The sequence below is a fragment of the Lepisma saccharinum genome, chromosome 21, assembly GCF_977018435.1.
Source record: "Lepisma saccharinum chromosome 21, izLepSacc3.1, whole genome shotgun sequence".
Classification (NCBI taxonomy): Eukaryota; Metazoa; Arthropoda; class Insecta; order Zygentoma; family Lepismatidae; genus Lepisma; species Lepisma saccharinum.
In genome coordinates this window covers 1,904,260-1,922,624 of record NC_139249.1, presented here as the reverse complement: position 1 = coordinate 1,922,624, position 18,365 = coordinate 1,904,260, and the positions used below count along the sequence as shown (strand labels likewise).

Genomic DNA, 18,365 nt, shown 5'->3' with positions numbered 1-18,365 from the left:
CCTCCAAGTCCATGGTGATTTTTCAAAGCTCTGAACAAAGCAGAATGTCTCGTGCCACTGTTACCTGTACAATCCAAAGTAGTCTGATCTGTGTGGTCTTGCTCACTTTTGTGTCACTTCGGTGCTCTTTGGCATTCACGCCTTGTAAACTAACATTTCAGCATTGAAGTTTGCACCACTGACTATGTTTTTGTTGAAAAAATATTTTCAGCATATAAGATGATCCTCACAGACAAAATTGCAGATTTTGACTGTGGATAACATGAAAAAATATTTTTCCCTAACTATATGGCGAAGAGTGGATTTTAATAGTAAATTTCCAATGGTAAGTTCTGCCATCGCCGTAGGGTTAGGCAACACTCATAACGTTATGAAAGATACTGCGTATTTCAGGATATAAGTAACCAATATTCATTGCCGGTGACTATACCTAATCAGCATTTTTCATGAATTTTGAACTCTTTAAAGTTGTTTTTTTAACCTACTTCAGGATTTTTCGAGCCTAACTTAAAAATTTTAGGACCTATTTTAGGATTTTTAGAACCTATTGTAGGGTTTTTCAAATCTAGTTTAGATTTTTAGAGCCTATTTTAGGAACCTAAGAGCACACTTTTTAGAATCTAAAAATCCGAGGTCTACTGATAAGATGGGGGATGAGTAGAGGCACATATTTTTGGTAAATAAAAAAAGCAAAATTTTGGTACAAAAACAGAGTCAATTTCGGGTTCAAAAGCGGTAAATAAAATGAAATTTCGCTGTTATAGCGGTGAAAAAGCAGCATATAAAATGACATTTTGGCTTTAAAAATGTGAATATAATCCGAAACTTGATTTAAAAACTGCGCTATTACACAAAATAAACATATCCCTTCTAATAGCACCTTAAAAATCATTACCAAAATATTAACTTTATACCTGTATAAATCGGTTCATTTTTGCTTCTCAAATGTTTACAGCAAAATTAATTAATTTTCCGTGAATTGCATAACTCTCAGGATAATTCTGACTTAGGAAAGTGTTGCGTCGGTATATAAACGGTAAATTTCGTGTTTAAGAGTCAATTTTGCATCATTTCATGACAAAACAGGGTAGGAAAATGCGCCTCACACCTTTCAGTAACATGAAAAATTAGCATTACAATGTGTTATTTCACATTTCGTGTTTTTGTCAAAAACGAAATATGCATGCCTCTAGCGATGGGCATAGCCCATTGTTCTTTACACACTTGCATTTTAAATGAACGATGGGCACGGGTGTTGTAACCACCTCTTCCAAACTCCAATCTCTAGATGTCACATTTTCTACATTGTGGAATATTCCTTGTACTCATATCGAATTTTGTTACTCTTTTGCTTATGCTCTTGTAGCATTGAACAATTTGCATGCATATTGTGGAAATTCTTTATGAGGATTCTGCTTCGATTGCATTTACTGATGATTTCAATCCCAAGAAGTTTTGGGTTAATTTTATTATTATTATTTTTTTTATTATTTATTGAAAATATTTTTCAGTAACATTCATTACAATACACATTTTTTTAATTTCAAAAGATTGTTACAGAAAAATATTGATAAATTTTAGAAAATGTACATAAAATATAACATATTATATATTTGTGTGGGGAGGGAGGGAGGACATCTTGTAGAGGAAAAAAAATGGTAAATTATAACACGCTTAGCAACATATTTTCTGTGATATTCTGAACAATGGAAAAAGAAACATCTCCTGGGAAAAACACAGTACAGGGTTATTATAAATGATGGACCCATTTTCAAAACGTCATAGGTAGGGAAGTACAGATCCAAATTGAACAAGCTATATACCAATGGAAAGAGGAAGGTTCAAAGTTTCTGGCGGGCAGCGGCCGGTAGAGTTCGCGAGAGGACCGTCTCTGTCAGTTGTGAGCGAGATGCCTTGAGTTCGCGAAAAGTGAGTCGCAAATTGCAGTGCAGCGGGCATTCCGTATCAAATTCGGTAGCAAACCACCAACTGAACGATCTGCGTAACCGGATCACTGCTGCCGTGCACTCGGTAACAGCAGATATGCTTACGCGTGTGTGGAACGAGTTTGGCTACTGCATCGATGTTTGCCGTGCAGCCAATGGTGGCCACATTGAACATTTATAACAGTTACAAACATTGTGGTAACAAACATTGAACCTTCCTCTGTCCATTGGTATATAGCTTGTTCACTTTGGATTTGTACCTCAATAAATATGATGTTTTGAAAATGGGTCCATCATTTATAATAACCCTGTATTTTCAGGCCTGTCCAGAAAGGGTTAAAAATGTTAGCCATGTACCATTTAAAAATAGACTAGATTACTGAAACTGATTGCCTTTAGTGTTAGACAGCAAACTGGACCATTTTAAAAACTTTTCTAATTTCAGTCTGTGTTTGGCGAGAAGCTTGTAACAAAATTCTTATTTGAATCTGACTTTACGGAAGAGTCACAACTTCCATCACCTACTCAGCTGAAATACCGGATTCTCATCAAGAACAAGAAACTGATGGCCGAGATCACTCCGGGCCCAGCTTTACGTCAACAGAGGACAAAACCACCAGGGGGCAGAGCAAGCAGCATAATCAGCAACACAAGTGGGGGGTCTGTCAATGACGACTTCAGCGATGATGACGACGATGATGAAGATGATGATGAGATTCTGGATGGTATGTTTTCTTCGTATCTTAGTTATTTTAGTATTAGTAAGGTTGGACTGATCTTTTTTTTCTTGCAGATGTTGGTACAGGATAAAATACCATTAACTGGCATTGCACTCATCTGATTTGTCTAAATTTGTTAGACATTTATTTTTCACAATCAAACAGCATGACATACTTTCATACATGGCCATTCAGACTCACATAATCATGAACAACAAAAAAAGATAACACTACAATGTTTGACAGAGCTCGGAAAATTCCATGTACATTAAAGAAGTTGACCTATAAACATTCACTGCAGATATAATTTCTTCTAATTACTTTATGTAGGACTGTTTTTGATGCCAAATTTATAATTTCTCTGCCTCAAATTCAAAATTTTAGAAAAACTGTTATTTATTCAGATTTAGAAGTACAATTTTCTTCACACATTTATCGACATATTTTGAGAGATAATGTTGTAATAATTAGCAGATAAAAGTCTTAACTGATTTAGTGTTGGAAAATATATAGCATAAATAACCTCATTAATAATAATGACCATAGCTATTGAAACTGTTGTTAGGTGTGTGAGGTGTTATTTTAAAGTTGAAAGCTTTAGGCATGGTAATTACTATTTATTCAGTGTTAAGTGACAAATTATTGTAATATTGAAGGTCTCGCACTAGTGACCACTTCCTCTGCCCTTCCCCTTAATCACCCAGTGGGGCAGAGGAAAGGAAATGGATGGAACCAAGCGTTAAACTTGAAAGTCATTTATCTCGATTCTAGAACAAATATATTTCATTCAAGTCAGAAAAAAAAACCAAGAGGGTATTGTTCATTTATATGCCAAATTATTAGACTATCATGGACCTTTTTGGGTTAACAATGCTGTACAATTTTGTATTTTGGTCATGTTGTGTCACTTTTCTACCTCTTTGGCTAATTGATGAATGATGAACTCATGAATTGATGATGGGACAAACACGATGACACAACCATGTCTAAAGCAACAGTCAAACCTATGTTGTATCTTATGCTAACCACTCCAGCATGGAGACTGGTATGACTGTACAAAGATTAGTTAACACTTAGACCATTTCATGAATTGTCTAATATTCTTGAAATATTGTGTTGTGCAATTCTGAAATTCTTCTTCTTCTTCTCCCTTCTCTTTTGACATTAGGCGTCGGATTCCTTCGTCCAATTGTTGTACGCTGTTCGATCCAAGGCAAGTTTTAGGATTTCCGATGATGTTTTCTGTTTCTTTGTACCAATCCTCCCCACTGTATTTATGGCCAACCCTTCCCCAGGGTCTGTTTAGGACTACAACGTTCCCCCATTACCGTGTGTCCAAACCATGCCTTCCACTCAATCACATTGATTAATGGTTTTTACTGTAGCTGATCTGTAATAGTGATGTTCCTGATCCTGTATCTTCTTGTTTCCGAATGCTCATCATAGAAACCTCATCTCAACAGGCTAGAGCATATTGTTATATTTTAGTAGCAGTGTCATACTCTCTATTCCATGAAGTGTTGAAATGTAGATTGTCACCTATGTGTGGTCATTTAATTTCCTTTTGCTAGTGTAAGTGTTGGTGATCTGGTTTGCCTTTTGAACTTTATTGTTCACCTCTTCATCCACCTTTCCATCTGGTGTTATCACTGTTACCAGGTGCATGTATCTGTCTACTTGATTCATCTTTCTTTCCAGTAGATGTTAAGAAACACAGCTTGTTACCTTTTTGTGACAACATCACTTTATTCTTGCCCACATTCATCATTTGTTCATTGATCTTCTATTATGCAGCATATTCCATTCAAACCTCCCACATTTCAATTCATCATTGCTAAAAGGTTATGAAACATATTGGAATGCGAGTGGTACTAGACAAAAGAGAAACTCAAAGAATTTTATTGCATGACCTCGAAGTTCACCATTCTCTCACTATGCAGTGCCACAATCGCATAAAGCACAATGGCGACTCCGCAGCAGCATGCACAATCTGTATTCTGGTATGCAGAGACCAAATCAATCATTACAGCACAAAGAAATTACCGGAGAGAATATGGAGGTGAAGCAACTGATGGGAAAGCCATTAAGGCATGGTGTGCGAAGTTTTTGGCAACTGGAAGTGTTAATAAACAATCCGGAGGTTCTCGTCGGCTTGTTTCGGAGGAGATGGTGGAAGTTCTGTGAAATCCCACTTGAATTTCTTCCACCTCCTTTATTAACACTTCCAGTCACCAAAAACTTTGCACACCATGCCTTAATGGTTTTCCCATCAGTTGCTTCACCTCCATATTCTCTCCGGTAATTTCTTTGTGCTGTAATGATTGATTTGGTCTCTGCATACCAGAATACAGATTGTGAGCTGCTGCGGAGTCGCCATTGTGCTTTATGCGATTGTGGCACTGCAAAGTGAGAGAACGGTGAACTTCGAGGTCATGCAATAAAATTATTTGAGTTTCTGTTTCGTCTAGTACCACTCGCATTCCATTCTGTTTCATAACCTTTTAGCAAGGATAAATTGAAATGTGGGAGGTTCGAATGGAACATGCCGTACTTGTCCATTCAGTCACTGCCTTCTGTAAGTTTTCCCTTTCCTATGCCACCAGGGCAATGTCATCATCATATACAAGTGATTGCATGTACATAGACTGATCTCACCTTTATGTTTCTTACTTTATACTTCCCACTTCTTTGTCTGCATTACTTGATAGTCTGGTCTGTGAGGATAATGAATGGCAGATGACTTGAGCTGCCATCATGCTTTGTCCATCTTTAATTGCTTTGATCTTCAATCTGCAAGTCTGATTATTCATTTCGCTGTCCTATGAACACACATGGTATTCTTGATATAATTAAGGAATATGTTTGAATACTTTCAAACACTTTCCGTAGTCGCCATCTTGGTACTGTTTGAATATTCCTGTTAGATTGAGGAAGGCTACACCACTGACTTGCGGCAAGAATCCTGTCTCTGGTGATTCTTTTGAAATGATCCCTGCTCTTCTAGTTTATCTTCCACTTCATTTCGTAGGTTATTTTCAAGCACTCTTATACAGACTTTTTCAGATCTACTGAGGACAAATATAGATCTCTGAAATTCTTAATCTTGGTTATACTAGGCACCTTATATTTCTTTCCCAAACAAAACTTCATGGGGCAACAGCTCTTTGAGGGTCTGGGTGTGCCAGGCAGGTTTTTCATTGGGTCAGACCATTTCATTGGTCAGTGCATTGAGTCCCATTGCTGCCATTTTCTGGTTTTCAAGCCTGGAGCCTCTACTTTTTATTTTGAAGTAGCTCCCCAAATGTCCTCCTGATGCTGGCTGAACACCAAACCTCCCACCGGGACACTAACAATTTGGCTATGGAGGAGACCCAATTTCTTTCCCTATCTGCCATTATTTTGCTATCCTTCCAGGCTTTGCTACATATTCTCCACATCTGATTCACTGTGTGACTTTTCTTCATTCAGGAAACATATCACGGGCACCTGTTGCTTTGTCCAGCTTCATATTCTAAATTGCCAATTCCACTCCATTGACTGTATCTCTCATGTTATTTTGGGGTCACCCTGTTCCTCTAGTGCTCTCGTACAAAACACCCAAAGTCAAGTGATCCCTGTTTCACAGATTATCCAGTGAATTCATTGACCTGTTAAACCAGACAGACATTTCTTTCAAATCAAGCATGTTTTATAAGGTTCTTGTATAATAACTTTTTCATGTGTATTTTACTTTATTGTTGTTGTTATCTCCTGTTAGTTCATTCCAATGTTAAATGGTTAAATGCTGTATTTGGAATTATGTTAAATAAATCCCACTCTCTTCATTCTGTTTTATCGTAATATTCACTCCATATTCTGAATATTTCCTCTCTTACAGTTTTTATGCTCCCTTCATCATCATCTACATTCCTAACTTTCAGTTTATTCACTTCTCAAGTATTGTATGTTTATGTATGTGTGTGTATTTATGTTAGTTATAAGTTCAATGCTTCTATTATTATTATTATTCATGGTGCTGAAAATAGTCAAAATACAACATTAAAAACCAAGAATGTTTAAGATTGTACACTGATCTTAAGACATCCATACATAGGGACCTGACATTTTTTTTACAAAAATCGGTGTTATTTTACCAACTTTTTGCATTATTTTGAGACACTAAACTATGTCTGCATAGCCGAAGGTCAGCACTCTCGTCTTTAGTGCCAGCCAAAAGTTTAGGTAAACTGACTGTCAGTCATCTTTACTAAAGATCAAGATTCGGCCTGTGGCTGTTTTGTCTACTCGGATACCTTAATCGAAATTGAACACACAGTTTAAACTTCACAAAGCATTTGTTTCTGTGCCAGAGTATTATTGAATCATGGAATAGTTGCAGATTTCATAATTTTGCAGTGTGAAAAGATAAGGTCACTAGTGATAGCAACATGCAACGAACAGCATCATGAAGAATTAAATATTGTATTTTTGATGGAATTATTTATTATAGGGTGGGAAATAACCTTTTGCTAGGGATCTGCAGAAATAAGTAACAACAATTAAGAAATTATGGTAATACCAAATGTTTACTACGACAATTGTGGTTACAAAAACAAAATTTAAAGTTAGTTCACAACAAAGCACCTTGTTTCAAGGCAAATGCTAAAACCAAGACCTTCTTCGGCGAAGTGGCATTGACTTCTTCAGCAGTTCTGAATGGCCGGGTGCATCACCGGACCTGAATGCAGAGGAGCACTTTGGGGCTATTCTGAAGGACGCAGTTGAGTTCTTGGTGATAGTGAAACGAGGACCGGACCGCTAGTCCCGGGCAACATTTCTTGCACATCTGGAACAAGTCCTCCGTGACATGGAATGGAATACAGACTTGTTTGCGAATCTTCTGAGCTCCTACCCTGATCGTCTTTGTGCTGTGAGAGAAGCAAACCGCGGACATACTAACTTTTAATTTTGTTTTTGTAATCACAATTGTCGTAGTAAACCTCTGGTATTACCATAATTTCTTAATTGTTGTTACGTTTTACTGTGGACCCCTAGCAAAAGGTTATTTTCCACCCTGTACAATCACTTTCTCATGAATTTGTAACATCTATCAAACTGTATTAGTGTCATATAATAATATATGGCTCAAAATAGATATTTCTACATTGGTTATTGGCATCATTACATGAAGGATAATTTTTTACCTTGCACTGTTTAATAAGAGTGTAAAAAAACTTTTCTTTTCCAGAAAAAGACTTATTATTTGTGGAGGATAAAGCAGGAGGCACCTTGATCAGTAAATCAGCATCCATGGGTCCCACCTCTAGACCAGACTCTGTATCCACACATAGCCTCAGAGATCGTGTCAGCATGCGCCCGAGGACGGACGAACGTCCGGTAGACGTAGAGGAGCCCAAAGTGAAAAAACAGAGCAGTCAGATCGACAAAGATCTCTCGGACATGGTAATCTACGTGCAGGCTATAAAATTTCGAGGTCTAAATACCATCAGCCCTAACAGCTCAGTCAAGGGAAAACGTCCAGCGGCGAAGAAAGGCGGTGTGACTCCAACCGGAATCGGTTCCAGTGCTCCAGGAACGCCTACGTCAACGTCGACAGCATCCACAGAGCACCAGTTTGGCAAGAGGCCTAATGCTAACCACCCTTGTTATCAGTGCTGTTCTCTCAACGAGAACACCGCCAAGAAACTGTGCCGGAAGCAAGCGCTAGCCCTCATAGCACACACAGAGACTCAGCTCATGAGAACGTATCCTGCAGGAATGCGGATCGACTCCTCCAATTTCAACCCACTCACGTTTTGGGCATTTGGGATACAAATGGTGGCGCTTAACTATCAGACGGAGGATGCAGCATTGCACTTGAACACGGCGATGTTTGAGCAGAACGGTCGGTGCGGGTACGTGTGCAAACCTGATGTTATGTGGGACCGAAGTCACATGATGTATCGTAGGTTCAATCCTTGGGACAAAGAATTCGACGGTCTTCATTCCGTTCATCTTCTTCTTACGGTGGTGTCAGGACAGTACGTGTGCCAAACCAATTTTACAGCAAGTACCTTCGTAGAAGTTGAAATAGTCGGCATTCCTGTAGATTGCAATAAACAAAAGACAAAAATTGTGCAAAGGAATGCCCTGAACCCTATTTGGAATGATACTTTCTTTTTCCAAATCATGTTCAGAGACTTGGCATTTATACGGTTCAATGTAATTGACGTAAGCACAAACCATTTAATCGGACAGCGAGTGATGCCTCTCAAGTGCCTGCGAGCTGGCTACAGGCACGTTAGGCTGCGTTCGCCTCAGAACCAACCTCTTCAGCTCTCTACGCTTTTCGTGTATTCCCGAATGGAAGAGGAGAGTTTGGACTTTAGCACGTTAGAAAATGGCGACATTCATTCTTCCAGGGGAAGATTGAAAAGCAAAGAGTACATCCCTGAAATAAAAGAGACAATTTGCCCAGCAGTAACCCTTAAAAGGCGTATGTTCTTCCTCATGGTGTATTGCGTGGTTCCTGATGAGCCGTATACCATTCTTAAGATTACACAAGAAAGTACATCTCAGGAAGTGATACTGCAAGCATTGCAGAAAGCTGGTTTGGGTGCTGATCGATTACATGACTTTGTGCTAGTGGAAGAAGTAGCGCGTAGTTGGGAGAAAAAGGACCGTGACATGCCGGCCACGCAGAGAGTACTTGATCTGCAAGAGTGTCCGTTGCAAGCACAAGCCCAGTGGCAAGGGGAAGGGAGGTTCATCTTGAAAAGAATGGGTGACGATCCAAGTAGCCGAGCATGGTTGTCGTCGATTCGGAGCACGTCGGGTCGAGAAAATCGTTCTGGTAGCGGTGGTGATGTGCGGACTTGGGAAGATCACGATACGTTCCTTGTTTGTGTGTACAATGTGTCACCTGAAATACCGTATGCCATTCTTAAAGTGCCATTGAACAGTTCGGCTCAGGATGTTCTGACGCAGGCTCTCGTGAAAGCTCGTAGAATGGAAGATCCAAACCATTTTGTTCTCGTCGAGGAGCTCGAGTGGGGTTCTTTAAGTAGGCGCCAACAGCGTGTACTTGGCGATGAAGAAAATGTGTACAGTACGCAGGCACACTGGCAAACCATTGGACGTTTCATTCTACGCGAACGAGATGAAGTGACTCCACCCACCAGAAAACGCACCACAAATCTCCGTACGGCGACTCTGGAGAAACTCAGCAAGGGACTGAAAGCAGGAAAGGAGAAACTTCCGGTGCAAGAGGCGCTAAGTGATCCTACGGCATCTCACAGTCGAACACTTACTGCGAAACTAAGCACCTCGACGGAAAAAACTTTGCCACATCGGGAAGTGCACAGTGAGGGTGAAACTCTAAGTGACGATGAACGGGAGGGAGACCTAAAGTCCACAGTTTCCAAGCTGAAGAAGGTCTCGTTGAAAAAATTTAAAATGTGGAAATGAGAACTCAGGTTACATATAGATGAATTATTGAACAAATGAGAAACATTTGCCCAAGTCTAGTCAGAAACTTTCTGTGATATTTAAAAAAATAGATATTACAAGATACTTAAAAGTAGATACAAAAGAACAAGTGTGTGCAAAGTAAGAGAACATTATTCATTTTTAATCAGTTGATCTTTCATCTTCCTCTTTCATCTCGTACAATAAGCATAAAACAGTTCTTCTGGACTGTCTTGTCTTTCATATGTGTGTGTGTGCGTGTAATTTTATCTGCCAAAAAAATTTCCTTCCTTCCAGCCATTGTTGTCATTGTCAAATATGCATCCAAACACAAACGAACAACACTACATTGTTACATATGAACAGTTCTTATTTATTGTGCAAAGTGTAATTACTACGTGAAATGGAACAAATATGAATGTTGGGCACTGCTGAAATAATCTAATAGTGTTTTTTTTAACATGTTAAAAGAAATATTTGCATGTTATTTCCTGGTGAGGTTAATATTGCCTGAAGTAACTCGTTGCATGAGTTAAGTTGTGTGAAATGTAATTTATCTTCTGTACAGGAATGGTTCATCTAAGGGGGGCAATTTGTGAAGTTGCTAAGATGATGGTATTTTTTTGAAAACTACAAAATCTTAAGATCATGCGATAGTTGGAAATGCTTTTCACCAGGAAAAGCAAGGTTTTAAAATATATATATACACATATAAATATATACATGTACATAAACCACTGTGTTGCAGCAATGAAGTGAAGGAGTGATATGAAGTGAAAGGATTTATTTTAAGAAAGTTGAAACACGTTTATGAATTTCTATGAAATGTACGAAAGTATTTTCTTATGTGACTCTTTATTTTATACTTTCTAACATCAGTGCATATCTCAACATGGTGAATCAAAGCTTATTTTTTTTTTTTCAAAATAATCAGTTTATCCTCTTTGATCATGAGTACACATACATAAGCTTTTATATTTATATGTATTTTTAACTATGAAAAATTATTCTCTCTTGATGTGGAATTGTCCTATTATGGAGCATGATGACAGAAACTTATATATTTTCCTTACCCTTTTTATTTTTAGTACCAAAGCTTAAAGTGTTGTCTTGTTTATTGCTACACACTACTGGAGTTTTCTCGTATGAAACTTAAAACATCTAAGCCTCGCAGCTGTGAAGGAAAGTGCATGTCCTACTTTATGTGCAATAAGCAATGGTGCCATCTATGATCCACTACCTGAAATAACGTATGTACAAGAAACATGCATGGGAGATGTACACATCTTCTAATTTCATTCTGCAATGGCTTTTAATATGAAAATAGGAATTTATGTGTCGAATTGTATGTTTTAAAAACATATTTATGAGTAGTACTTTCCAAATATGTCATTTTGCTTTGTCTGTCTAGTATTGCACAAAAAAATGTACATTATTTTCTCTCTTCATTTTTACTTTCTTTACATTTTGTGCATTTCGGCCATACTGTTTAACATTAAACATAATACAGTATGACATGTAGGGGAATAATACCAAACATGTAGTCATGTAATGTAGTTTAAGGTTCTTATAATGTATTCTCGTAAAGTTATTTCCCAATTTCCACGTTATAACTCTTCCTATACATACATTTCAGGTATGTTTAATTTATTATTATTGTTTTTACAAGCTCAGGGATAAAATAATATCTATCCTTAAAAAGAAGCACATCATATTTGAACACTAAATTGAGATACATACTATCTTTATCCCATTGCATTTTCTATCATCACACTAGTCTCACAGATTATATCAATGTAATGCATTCTTGCAAATTTCATTGTTTAATGAAATTACCATTGATGTGCAGAAATTTGGACATAGAAATCAATGAGCAGGTTAATTATTTGTTAGATAATTCCGAGGAGAAGTCATTCTTCTCTGGTTTATGACTATTTCATTTTTCATCTATTTGAGAAATGTAAGGTGACAATCGTATGTAGTCTTTGTAGTTGTTCTGTTGATATTTAAGCTATTGTTTTCCCATTTCTACTCTATAAACTTAATGTAATGTTTTAATCATTTGCAACGGAACTCCAACTTCACTAATTTTACATTTCCTGCATTATATATAATCACATGACCCCATAAAACATACAATTGATGTTACTCCTAAAAATTACATAAGAACCATTGACAGACTTCGTTTGATTCCCAGGGTGGGTAAAGCTGTACCTTGTGTAGAATTTTCTTTTTACTTCTGCTGAGGTATTTCTCTATATAAGGTTATTGTTCCATTGAAACCAGCAAACTGATCAATTAGTTAAATCGTGCAAAAATTTTAAACATATAGTGTGCATGAAACATTAATATTTTTTCTGTTATAATGACACTCGCAGAAGTAATCTTGTTTTGCTCTTTCAAGCAAAAATTCTATTCCAAATATCTTCAGCCAACATCTTGTCTTATATGTGCAAATGGTTATTTTATTTGGAATGAAAATAATAGATTTAAAAGGATAAAGATTTAGAGAAATAATATCTGTGACCTTTGACACAGAGAGCGTAGAACTGGGATTGGGAGGAGTTAATGTTTTGTTTGTTTACAGAAAATTGGTGTGCAAATTGTTAGGTGTACTTCAAGCTTTATGACATGTGTTGTAGAAGGTTCCACATTGGAATATCACAGATTGCTTTAGACATTTTCGTTTCATTGCTGTTATTGTTTTGTAAACAAGTGCAAAATAGATTCTGATGAAGTGTTAATGAGCGACATCCGAGTTGAATTAAACGCACAATTATTGTTGTGAAGAAGGAAATTATTATGAGAATTTGTTCAAATATATGTAGACGTGGAAGTGTGCATGCGACACATATCAATCATGAATACAGCAAATGTGATATTTGGCTTATTCTTAAGTTTGTATTTTTTATTTCACAAATTTTCTGGCTTTAGGAAAGCCAAAGATCAGAAAACTTATTTATTACTGTATTACTTTTTGTTGTTCTTAATTTCCATGTGAAGAAACGGTAACATACGTGTATTTCTTTTAAATTGTATAGTTTTATTTATAATTAGAAGTGGAGTCTGAATTGTGTAATTCGTATATTGTACTGTGACAGAATGTCATTTAAGAAATGAGTATATGAGCAATAATTTTATGATGCAGTAATATAGCTTTCTCTCAAAGAGGAGTGTTAAATATGTTTTAACTATTGTTTAGTCTGACATGATATCCTTTACTTAATTTCTTAAAGAACAGTGCCTTCACTCCCTTCTTAATATGGTACCTGCTACCACAAGCATGCCAAAGGTGTTTTTTTTTTTTGTTTGTTTCTGTTTGTGCTTGTTTAACATATACATTTTATTGCATTTTTAAATGCATATATCACATCAACATTTTACTCTATGTGCTCTTTATTTACTTCTTACTTATTGCTTATTGTGTTCTATTTAATTAGTTTTGAAAGTTTGTTATGTCCACTTTATACACAAATAGGCTAATCAGGACTGAACATACCTTTAAAGTGGGATCTGAACCATTATGTGCCTCCACCATGTATTGGAACACCGAACCCCTTGAATACAAGGCGATAATTGTATCACTATGTCATCGGGGAGGCATTTTAATTGGTTTAGAATCATGGAACAAGCAGTTGTATTTGTGTAGGTGCATATAAACGTTTAAAACAGATGAAACAAATAATCTTGATAATTGCATCCCATTTTCTTTCATTTCCTTTCTTCCTACTGTGATTTTCTCTTCTGTTGTTTCAATTCTTCTCAAGTTCATATCAAAAATCTTCTTGTGTGTTCCCTTGTGCTATGCTTTGTTTCATGCAACAGATAAGAGCATTGTTTCCTACAACATATCCCCAATGACATATTTCAATGCTTTGGATCCCATTTTAAGCTGTAGACAACTCTCAATCAGCCTATATGTGCATAAAATAGACTTAAAATGGATATTCTCTCTAAGCATTTTCTCTTCCACTTGATGTATGTGTTATTTTTGTGCCGATCACTCTGTGGTTATATCATTATTAAATTAATAAAATCAGTTACAAATACCAAGTACTTCACTGGAATTTACATATCAGAGACTGTCATTGTCCTTTGTACATTATTGTAATTTATTTCATGAAATTTTAGATAGAATGACCTCATTTCCCATCCTCTTATTTATGAAAATGTAAGATACTTGTAGTTCTTGTGTTGGGTATAAATATATTCACTATAATTGTACTTTCCAATATATATTCATATTTTAATTTTGTGTGAATTACTCACTTATAACAAATATTAAAAATATATGTTTTTATTATATAAAAATAAATAAAAATATAAGGTAATAGTCAATTACTTACGCTAACATGAGTCTCCTTCGTCGATATATGATATCGACGAAGGAGAGAAACGTTTGCATAAGTAATTGACTATTACCGTATATTTTTATTTATTTATATAATAAAAATATATATTTTTAAATATTTCTCCATTATATTGCGGAATTAATGTTATCAATGCAGTTTAATCTTTAAAGATATATCATACCATATCAGAAACTCGCATGATGCTGAAAAAGTAGACCTCTATGCCACTTTGTAAGATGCTACAAGACAAGTTTTGTAACCACTAAGCTTTGAATAGGTTTACACGTGGCTCAATACGACTGCTTTCACTGAAGTATACAGTGTGCAGCATTTGATTTACAAAATATATTATTGCATTTATTTATGTCACTTTGAAATTGCTCAAGTGATTTGAAAGTTAAAAACTACAATATTTTTCCCTTCTTTTCAATCAAAAGAACACAATTATTATTTTACTTACTACTATTACTGTTTCTGTTTTCAGTAATGGGAGAATAAACACTGTATAAAATTAATTCAGTGTAATAAGACATATTTTCAATTGAGGTCCCGAATTTCTTCATCTATTTGTTAACATTGTTGCATAGTTTTGCCTGATTATTGATATTAATTTTACATAAACATTTTTATTCGCCCTGTAGATAAAAATACAATGGTTGCAACATGTTTTCTGGTCAATTAAAGTAATTGTAGTTAAGATAATTGCCGTATTTCCTGAAATGTTTATAAAGAATGCAACCAGACAAACCCCCAACTACATCATTTGTTCAGAAAAAAAAACTAAGATTGTCAATTCATATTTTAAATACATGTGATTCATATTTGTATTACACAAAAACACACCAGTGATTTTAGCTAGAATATTTTTACCTTTTGTAAATTTTAGTGTATAGTACTATTGTGTGAGAATTACATGAAAAAAGAAAACAATGCAGATGTGTCAATTCCTTCATCTATCAATCAAACTTTTGTAACTGTCTTTCATTGTAAAAAGATGCTTAAATACGTTTCAAGCCGTACTCATACACACCTACCAGTCTTGCATTATACTTTTGTAAAATCGAAGTACATTTGAAAATATAAAAGGTGGATATTTATTGTAAATAAATGTTTTACTGCTTATATTTGTAAAGAACCTTTTCCATGCAAAATGTCTTTTACTAGGCTTTTGAATGTTTAGTACTCTTTTCTATCACTCAAGTTCACATCTTGTTCTTTGAAACATATCCTATGTCAATGTTTGCACCATGTTGAAATATGCTCTTAATTTGAGTCACATAGTATATTTAACAATGAATAATGTCAAAAAAAATGCAGCCTAATTTTTGTGCTGTAATATTTTTTTATTATGAGCAGAAAGATTTTTTGTTACCTGCTAATCCAATGTCTTGCTATTATTGTACAGCTTAAGCATATCTTTTTAATATTGAAATACCTGTATTTTATTGCACATAAAAACGTAGGGTGATAGGTCTCTAGAAGATAATGGAAAGTGATTTTGGATGTTCCAGACCAATCAGTTTCTACATGTTTCGCATTTAAAAAATAAAGAAGTGTTGCTAACTTGTTCTCGTTGTTCTGTGCTGACTCTTAACGGTCATTGCACTGCTGTACAATCAACTGTGGGTTTTATAAGCAGATTTTTTACACATTTTGTTGACAGAGGTGTACAGTATATATCAAGCAATGGTACATGTTGTGGGAAAACGAAGTGTCGCATATTTGTAAAGAGTGTAAAATATTATTATGTTGAAGAGATGACAGAGTTTCCAATTAAGAATAAGTAAAGTTGTTTCAAGTTTAAATAAATGAATTATAATTAAAATGGCTTTTCCTTTATTTATCAGGCATCTTGCTGAAAGGTACTAGCTAGGAGTGGGTGTCTGATTGAATGGGTAGAAAAACCACATGCAGCTCTCATAGACCAAACAACTGTGGGGTGGGGTGATTTGTAGCACAGTTGTAAGTCAGAGTTACGTTGACTACAACTCACAGAGACCTCCACAATTTGTGTTAAGCAATCTGTTTTACAGTTCAGCTTCTGATGCTTATTTCTAGTATAGCTGTTTCATTTGTTTTTAATCTATTTCATGTATCATCCCTTCAATTTAATTACTCTGTGGTTATTTTCTTTCAGTCTTATCTGTTTTTTGCAGGTGGCAGCTCTAGAATTAGGTGAAGGGCTAGTGGGGTAAAAATAGGGTAACATAAAATGCAACATAAATATCCTTCTTATCTTCATCTTTCCAATGTGAAAATGGGATTTTTATGAAATGGATTCATATTTCTCTTAAAAGTGACCATAAGGAAATGATGTGGGTAAAAATTACAGATGGCCAAATCTGGATAATTTTCTACCCAGATTTCAAATATATGGATATCAGATATTCTGATATCTGGATATACGATATTCAGATTATCCGAAGACAGTTTTATTGTTTATTCATTTTATGGGCTATTCACATATTCTTTTATTCATTATTTTTGTATTTCACTGTACATACTTTCCACAAATACTTAATCAAATCTGTTATATTCAGATATCTGGATATTTTAATTATACAGATATCCCAGTTATCTGGATATCGAATTCTCCATACATTCAGATATCCAGATTATCTGTTGCATCCAAAATGGATATCAGACAATTTGAAATCTGAATATGCATTATGGAGATTTTGTGGCGATCCTTAGTAACAATCTGCACTAAGTTCACTTGAAGGGAAGTGCAACAGGTTGCTTTGTCTGCCCGTATCTCTGCAGTCTTGTAATGGCAAAGGCTGGCAGCCTAATCAGTAATGCCATGGCAACCAACGTAACACAGATACCTTTGTGTGCATGGAAATCGCTTCCCCAGCTAGAGTTCTGCACTTTTGGATGGATCTGTGCAGCAGAAGCTGTTGTTGAGGGCATGCATAACAGACAACAATGCACAATAGGAATTGTAGATTTCCTGGCGACGTGATTCGAACAAGTGTTCTCGGGTTACCAGCCAGGTTTAGTCGGCATTAGCTTCCGTTTCGAGCGCATACATTGCTCTCATCGTTAGGGAATGTAAAAGATGGAGACCAGTGTAGGGTTATATACACGACTATGATGGGGCGGAGCTTGGATGCTGTCTTCCTATTGGCTTGCTCTGGATTCTGGTGTAGTTTTTACGGAGGAGTGGGTTCCAGGCGTGACTGAGCTGGAGTCCCACATCCCTGTTGAGATTGCTGCTTTCCCGTGATATGGCTATGGCTTCTTTTACTCGTCGGTCCCAGTACCCGGCACATTTGGCTATTATTTTGGTGTCGACAAATAAAATCCTGTGTCCCTCGGTGATTCTGTGTTCCGCAAGTCTTGACTTTTCTGGTTGGAATAATCTGATGTTGCGCTGATGTTCACTGCGTCGCTGTTCAATGGTGTGTCCCATTTGGCCTATACAGGATGTCCACGCTAGAGGGATCGAGAAATAAGTGATAATGAACAGATAGTGATAGTGAACAGAATGTATTGGTAACATAAACTTTTACTCTTACTTGATACAAAACTCACTGAGTTTCAGATGATGTTCAATGCAACTCGATATGTGCACCTTTGGTGGCTCTGCACACATCTAAACGGTATTCAACTTCCCGCCAAGTGTTCTCTAGCATTTGGGGAGTCACAAGCGCTACTGCATTTGTGATGTGGCCCCTCAGTTCCTGCAAATTTCTTGGTCTGTCTCCTTGATAAACAAATCCTTAACATATCCCCAGAAAAAAAAAAATCCAAAGGGTCAAATCGGGTGACCTGGGTGGCCAGGCAAGGGGTCCTTCTCTTCCGATCCACATATCGGGGAAACGTTCATCCAAGAAGTCACGCACCTGTTGATGATAATGGGCCGGTGCTCCATCTTGCTGGAAAATCGATCCTGGGGG

General features: G+C 36.3%; 2 protein-coding genes across 2 annotated transcripts in view; one reads left to right on the top strand and one right to left on the bottom strand.

Moving 5' to 3' along the window:
• Nucleotides 1-16,257, top strand: part of LOC146004296 (uncharacterized) — a 953,900-nt gene extending 937,643 nt beyond the window's left edge. Inside the window, exons 38-39 of the mRNA XM_083143016.1 lie at nucleotides 2,392-2,671; nucleotides 7,893-16,257. Of these exons, the coding sequence (XP_082999142.1) occupies nucleotides 2,392-2,671; nucleotides 7,893-10,111 (2,499 nt within the window). The 3' untranslated portion in view covers nucleotides 10,112-16,257. The remainder of the gene's footprint in view (nucleotides 1-2,391; nucleotides 2,672-7,892) is intronic.
• Nucleotides 16,258-17,554: 1,297 nt separating this feature from the next.
• LOC146004438 (uncharacterized) lies at nucleotides 17,555-17,878 on the bottom strand. The gene has a single exon (XM_083143295.1). It carries the CDS (start codon nucleotides 17,876-17,878, stop codon nucleotides 17,555-17,557), a length of 324 nt encoding a protein of 107 aa, XP_082999421.1.
• Between the last annotated feature and the right edge of the window lie 487 nt (nucleotides 17,879-18,365).

Excerpts from the sequence above, each read along its gene's own strand:
- LOC146004438 (XM_083143295.1), bottom strand. The coding sequence starts at position 17,878 with ATGGGACACACCATTGAACAGCGACGCAGTGAACATCAGCGCAACATC.